The 7,560-nt window shown below is 46.6% G+C and overlaps 1 protein-coding gene across 1 annotated transcript in view; it reads right to left on the bottom strand.

The window, feature by feature from the left end:
• Positions 1–1,041: 1,041 nt before the first annotated feature.
• MED27 (mediator complex subunit 27) overlaps positions 1,042–7,560 on the bottom strand; it is a 74,349-nt gene continuing 67,830 nt past the window's right edge. The window contains exons 7-8 of the mRNA XM_015822104.1: positions 4,657–4,734; positions 1,042–1,878 (exon numbers count right to left, since the gene is read on the bottom strand). Of these exons, the coding sequence (XP_015677590.1) occupies positions 1,744–1,878; positions 4,657–4,734 (213 nt within the window). The 3' untranslated portion in view covers positions 1,042–1,743. The remainder of the gene's footprint in view (positions 1,879–4,656; positions 4,735–7,560) is intronic.

Genomic DNA, 7,560 nt, shown 5'->3' on the forward strand with positions numbered 1-7,560 from the left:
CTTGTTTCTTTATGAATCAGGATTTTGGGTTTTTTGTTTGTTTTTTTTAAATGCACAACTGATTTGTGAATACAAAGGGCTTTTACACAATGTGCTCTGTCTTAAGAGCACGTATCTGTAAGCATTTTCTCATTACAAAATCTGCATGTTTAACCAAGTGGGTGCTTTAGGGAGAGGGGCAGGCAGCATGGTAAAACACAGAGAAGGGAGAAATGCAAAGGATAATTATATTCTAAACAGGGCATCCATTTGGGAACCGCAGAGGAGCTGAGCGGATAACGGAATTCCCAGAAATAGAATTATCAGCAAAACAAACAAAATTTCTCCAATGAATCTTGCAACTTCTTAATACGTACCATAGACTGGAGACCACTCTAGTTTTAGCAAAAGAAGGGGGGGGAAAAAAAACCAAAACTTGATATTCATTTTTGCAGAAAGAAAAGGGCTTCAATTGCTTATTCTACCTCCAGAGCATCATGTTGTTTTGGCTGAGTCCACACTGCTCTAAGACGCAGTTTAGGGAATAAGCCATCATTCCCTGGGCTCACACATCACCTCAATCCATCGGTCTCTTTTCCTCGTCTTTAGAAGGAGAGATTTCCGATCCTAACTTTGACTTTCTTCGTTTTTCCCTTCAACTCAAGCCACACTCACTAGCCCTGATGATGTTACCTAGTTGGGTAATACAACGACTGCAAGAAAACAACCAAGCTCAGTTACTGTATATAAACAGGAAGCAAGTCACAAACACCAACACTGATGAGGTTACCTAGTTGGGTCACGAAACGTCTGCAAGCTAACAACCCAGCTCAGAGAGCACCGAGGTCCACACAAATCAATCGAATAATACTAGCAAAAAAAGCCACAAGCAATCCAGCCCAAATCAAGCCACAATCTGCTTAATGGGATGTGAGAATCCTTCGAATCAACAGGTCCACGAGACGCCTCCTTCTGAACTTTTCAGGGAAGTGGATAAAAGAGAGACAGATTATTTTCAAGGCGGTCTCTTGTTTTAATAACAAAAATAAACAAAAAACTATGAAGAGTTTGATCCATTTGTCTAGCTTGAGTTTGCAGGCGAAATAATACATAAGACAAATGTAAAAGGACGGTTCATGGAGTCTTTTCACTGGGGATCGTTTGGTCCCAAGACTGGATCCAGGAGAGATCTTGAGAAGGTGAGGACCAAGACTGGATCCAGGAGAGATCTTGAGAAGGTGAGGAACAGGTTTCAGAAAGCATGGAGAACACCTACCCTTTCTGAAAGTAAGTAAATGAGATTCCTTTTGAAGCACCAGGTCCTGATCTTCAATCATAATATTAAGATGGAAAGTGGGGTGGAAAAAAACCCCCCAAAAATAACTGTAGAAAAGGGACAGAAAAATAAAAAGAAATGAAGAGTGAAAGGATGAGTTTTTATTCATATCAGCAGATGTTCAAGGGCAGACTCGTTCGGGGGCCAGCTTAGATCTTCTTGAAAGCCATCCAGGAATTCATATCAAGCCACGAGGTTGAGTTTTGAGAGATGGACTTCTCAATTCTTGGTTGAACAAGGTCATTATCATGGAACCGGTCATGATGGGCCGCCCAAAGCTGCATTTAACCCTTCTGACCTTTATGGAAATATTGATCTCGGTCAAGGAGAAATCAGAACTCATAGCTCTACGGAAGGTTGACTTCTGTCTTGAGTTTCTTCAGATCCATCTTCTACTTCCAGATGTTCTTGTTGGCTTCTAGGTTGGCTTATTGGCGACAGGTGTCATGGAAGGCTTCTAAGGTCCGAAAATCCCTCCAGGTTGGGGGGAGGCCATCCTGCAGGAATTTCCCACAACGTTGGCACGGAGCTTGGAACAGCTTGATGTAACTTCTCAGCCAGGTCTGAAAAAGAAAGCAGAAGAAGACTTAACATAGGACCACTCAGCATCCTTGAGGAAATATGGAAGGCCGGAGGGTTACCTGTGCTTCTATCCTCGTGGGATACTTGGTGTTTTTCCCAACTTTCTCAAGAGGCCAGGGCAGAAACAGCCCTGCCAAGCAGTCCTCAAGTTACAACAGTTCATTTGGTGACCTTGGGTTTTGACCACGTGGGAACGGCGCAACGGTCGTTAAGTGTGAAATACAGGTCATAGGTCACTCTTTTCAGTGCCGCTGCAACTTCAAACGGTCACTAAATGAACCACTGCTAAGTTGAGGACTGCTTGTAAATAAAATAACTTTTTCGTCAAAGGAACAAAAGAGAAAATGGAGACCGTACAGAAGAATGGTTCGTAGGGAAAATAGGGGAAAAAAAGGGAGGGTTATATTTACACTCTTCTTGACAGCAGTCACCGAAATATTTGTGCTGTGCCCTCTCTCTCTCTAAGGTTACATCACAATTTCCTTCCTCCGTAAACTAAGTCTTTCTAATCTTCGGACTCATAAATCACGGGTTCCATTTTTTCTCTCTCTCTCTCTTTTACAGCAAAAAAGTCCATGGGGCTTTCCAGGCGGGCTTAAAGTAGCTGTTGATCTTTTTTTCTAATTAAACTGATTAATTTTGCCGCTCGTTCTGCCGTCTTCCCCAGCCGTTCCTCTCCACTTTCGGAGCCTCTGAAATGTTGCGGTCCACGAAGAGAAAGGGAGCCAACGGCGATTTTAGCCCTCCCCATCCTTGTCCCGTTTTAGGACCTTCCTTGCCACAGCGGTGAATCGCTGCCGTTGTTAAGTTGTTAAGACACACGGTCGTTAAACGAGCCTGGCTTCTCCCCGTCGGCTTTGCTGGTGAGAAGGTCGCAAAAGGGGATCAGGTGACCCCCCTCCGGGACGCCGCAATCGTCATAAATATGAGTCGGTGGCCAAGCACTGTCTGAATTTGGATCCCGCGGCCCTGGGGACGCTGCGACGGTCGTAAGTGTGAGAAAAAGTCCCTTTTTTCCAGTGCCGTTGTAAACTTCAAACGGTCACTAAATGAACTGGTGTAAGTCAAAGACCATGTCAATGGTGTGACAATTAAGATCAATTAAGACCATTAAGGTTTTCATCTATCGGAAGCATGACAGGCTACTTGAGTGCTAAGAAAGAGAGGAATCGTTAAGGATGGCTTTCTATTGTTATCTAAGGTTAAGGCTCAAATGGAGTCCAGACTGAATTGCAGGCTTGAGGAGATACGTAGCAAAAAAATTAAATAAAACAAGTTTCTTGTTTTGCCAACTTTCTGGCACAATCAGATTCGAACTAGCCACAGGGCTCATGAATCTTCTCACGAGAAGGATGGTTATCGATCCAGGAAAATTGCTCTCTGAAGGCAACACGGACTGCCTTTATGAAAATGAATTCCTCGGTCTGGATTGGAGCTGCTTCTCTCTCTCTCTCTCTCTCAAGCAGTCAATAGCTTCCTCTCGCCTCCTCAGAGTATTCTCGGAGTAGACAAATCAAGGAGGTGGGCACTCAAACCGGACTGGCCAATGGTGGCTTATTCGAGCTCCATCTGACCGGGCCTCGCGTTCATCAAGAGCCTGGCGTAGAGACCGTACCGTCATTTGTCTGGAATGGTAGAAGGTCTCTGTTGTTCTGGGTTCTGGAGTCTCCTGCTCAAGCAGGGGCCTGGACTAGAAGACCTCCAAGGTCCCTTCTCACCGTTATTCCGTGTTCTGGAGTCTCCTGCTCAAGCAGGGGGTTGGACTAGAAGACCTCCAAGATCCCTTCCGAATCTGTATTCTGGATGTGCTAGAGGGAAAAATAGAGGCAGGTGGCCTTTATGGAACGTTTGTGTTCCTGTGATTAAAATCAAATCGAAAGCACACAGGGAATCCTCTATTTACAACCGTTCATTTAGCAACTGTTGGCACTGGGGGAAAAAAAGGGATGTATGACCAGGCCCCACACTTAAGATCAGTTGTAAGTCACTTTTTTCGGTGCCGTTGTAACTTTGAATGGAGGAGGAGGAGGAGAAGCAGGAGGAGGAAGAGGACTACTGTGGGGTCTTTGATGCTCTCTGAGCTTGGTGGTTTTCTTGCAGACGAAAGTACTAGGTTGATCCATTACAGTAGTCCCGATCTTCCCTCACCCTAACACCTCTTTTCCTCCTTCTCCTCCTCCTCCTCCTCGACACCCCAGGAACCACGAGAGACTCGAACCACCAAAAGAACGTCTGCAAATTAATGGGTAGGTCCATTGTCGTAGTCAAGACCTTCCCTTACCCTAAACGTCTCTCCTCCTCCAGGAGGAGGAGGAGGAGGAGGAGGAGGACTACTGTGGGGTCTTTGGTGCTCTCTGAGCTTGGTGGTTTTCTTGCAGACATTTAATTACCCATCCAGGTAACAGCATCAGTTCTGGAAGGGAATGGGATTTGCAGAGAGGAGGAGGAGGAGGAGGAGGAGGAGGAGGACAACGACGACTACTGTGGGGTCTTTGGTGCTCTCTGAGCTTGGTAGTTTTCTTGCAGACGTTTACCGTAATTACCCATCCAGGTAACAGCATCAGTTCTGGAAGGGAATGGGATTTGCAGAGAGGAGGAGGAGGAGGAGGAGGAGGAGGACAACGACGACTACTGTGGGGTCTTTGGTGCTCTCTGAGCTTGGTGGTTTTCTTGCAGACATCTGACGACCCAACTAGGTAACATCATCAGAGTCACTTTATCGGTGAGACGGACAGCATACCAAAGTAATAAAAACCTACCATAAAGGACCGGACAACCACATCAGGCATCTGTGGGAGCTGGTAATGCAACAGGGCTGTGGTTGCGTGATCCGTCACCTGCCGAGGAAGCAAGAAAGGAGAGCTATGAAACGCCAACCCAAATCATTCCAGCGGCTGCTATATTACAGGAAATCCTCAAATACAGGAAGTCCTCCACTTATCACTTATCGGGTCCTCCACGTGAATCAAAACTCAGCCAAGCTTGCCCACCGACTCATATTTATGACGGTCGCGGGGTCCCGGGATCGGGCGATCCCCTTTTTTGAGACCTGATGACCAGCAAAGTCTAGGGGGGGGGGTCTTCAAACCTGGCCCTTTCGTGACTTGTGGACTTCAATTCCCAGAATTCCTCAGCGCAATTCCTTTCTTTGGGCGCCCTGGAAGAGCCGCAGGTTTGCACGGGGTCAAAACAGGAAAGGAAGCAATTGCGCCGTTGGCTGAAGAGAGGCAGGGCTTCAAATCGCTCAAGCCGGCCGAGGCGGGTCGGGTGGCGCATACAGATGGTGGCCTTTCCTGCCGGCTCATCGCCCTTCAGCTCCTGTCAATTTAAATGCCGGCCCTGATGTTGGCGGTGCTACGTGCAATTCATCAGTGGGAGCACACAAACACACACACACACACACACACACACACACACACGGCCTTTGGCTCTGCTGTAGGGCAGGTAATTTTCTTCCCTCCTGGCGAGTCAGACGTCTTTGCCAATCCTCTGCTAAACAGCCCAACGTCTCCCAGCGGCCGTTCCCAGCCGGCGTTAAGAGAGTCAAGCAGGATGGGAGGTTTTGGGAGGAGATGGTTGGGAGAAAGAAAAAGATCATTCATTTATGAGGAAGGAAGGAAGGAAGGAAGGAAGGAAGGAAGGAAGGGAAGGAGGGAGGGAGGGAGGAGGGGAGGAAGAGAGGGGAGGAATCTAGTTATAGGAAGGAAGGGAGGGAGGGAGGAGGGAAGGAAGGAAGGGTCTAGTTATAGGAAGGAAAGAATCTAGTTACAGAAAGGAATTAAGGGAGAGAGGGAGAGAGGAAGGAATGAAGGGAGGGAGGAAGCAGGGGGTTGGACTAGAAGACCTCCAAGGTCCCTTCCAGCTGTTATTCTGTATCCATCACCAAGGAGGCTACTACTACTACTACTACTACTACTACTACTACTACTACTACTACTGCTGCTGCTGCTGCTAATAATAGTAATAGTAGTACAGCTACACTACTACCGCTAATTTGCTTCGGAGAGAAACAGGCGCCCCCATTAACAAACTGAAGTCAGGCGCCCGGCCCACCGAGTTCCTAATAGCTGGCTAATGAGATTTTGCTGCGAGGGAAAAACTTTATAATCGTATTTTCCAAACGGAACAAAGAGGGCGGCCAGCAGCAGCTTAGAGGAGCAGAGAGAGAAAGAGAGTGACGCGGCGTTTTGAACGCCATCAAAGGAGACGCTAAAGAAGAAGAAGGAGAAGGAGAAAAGAAAGGAGAGAGAAATCGCCCCATCGGTAACAAACGGGCGGGAGGGGGGAAAAAAACCCCCAAAACAAAACGCAAACATATTCCAGCTTCGTTGGAATTGTAATTTCTTTTCTTTTGTACGCGGCTGCTGTTTGGGGTGGGTGGAGAGCAGCAAAATTTCATCTCCTGTAAGCTGCAGATTAAAACCAGGAAAGCCAGGAGCCAAGGCAGAGCACGGGGTGCGTTTGAGGACCCACCTTCTCCATCTTCTACCTTTTTTGTGGGGTTTTCCCCCCCCCCTGTCGTTTTATCGTGAAACTTAATTAAAAGTTTACGATTAAAAAATAAAAGGGGGGAAAAAAGGGGCGAAAATCGCAGCAGGCCAGGGGTCAGTTTAACCGGCTGTCCTTGGGAGCAGATCCTCGCTTCTCCTTTGCGACGGCCGGAGAGAGAGACGGTCAATAATAATAATAATAATAATAATAATAATAATAATAATAATAATAATAATAATAATAATAATAATAATAATAATAATAATAATAATAATAATAATAATAATAATAATAAAGTTGGAAGGGACCTTGGAGGTCATCGAGTCCAACCCCCTGCTCAGGCAGGAACCCTACACCATTTCAGACAAACGGCTGTCCAGTTTCTTCTTAAAAACTTCCAGTGTTGGAGCATTCACCGCTTCTGGAGGCAGGTTGTTCCACTGGTTAATTGTTCTAACTGTCAGGAAGTGTCTCCTTAGTTCTAAGTTGCTTCTCTCTTTGATTAGTTTCCACCCGTTGCTTCTCGTCCTGCCTTCAGGCGCCTTGGAGAATAGCTTGACTCCCTCTTCTTTGGAGCAGCCCCTGAGATATTGGAAGACTGCTATCATGTCCCCCCCTCGCCCTTCTCTTCATTAAACTAGACATACCCAATTCCAGCAACCGTTCCTTATATGTTTTAGCCTTCAGTCCCCTAATCATCTTTGTTGCTCTTCTCTGCACTCTTTCTAGAGTCTCAGCATCAATATTAACTGATTATGCAGGCCTTCAGTACGCGCTTCTCCTCGGGAGATTAATGACGAGAGATGCATCTTCCTACATTAGGATACTGTTGGGGGTGCCCTTGTGGCACTGGGGCATGGGGGGGGAGGGCATGGAATTGGCCCACTTCAGAGAGCGGAAGATTTTGCGCCAAACTTAAATCTCGACGGCGCGAGATGCCACTTTATAACGCCTGGCTAAGGCCACGCTCGGCACGCTGCGTCCCGTTTTGGTCACCCCAACATGAAATAATTTTTATTTTTTTAAAAAAAAGGTGAGACTCTGTTATGAGCACCTTCTGTTTAATGATGAGGTATCTTGCTTTTTCCTTTTTTCCCGAAAGTAAATGTTCATGATGCCGTCAGGGTTGGGTGGTGGGGAAGAAAGAAAAAAAAAAGAGGAAGAAGGAAACG

Source organism: Protobothrops mucrosquamatus, unplaced genomic scaffold (assembly GCF_001527695.2).
Source record: "Protobothrops mucrosquamatus isolate PMUCROS unplaced genomic scaffold, P.Mucros_1.0 scaffold1463, whole genome shotgun sequence".
NCBI lineage: Eukaryota > Metazoa > Chordata > Lepidosauria > Squamata > Viperidae > Protobothrops > Protobothrops mucrosquamatus.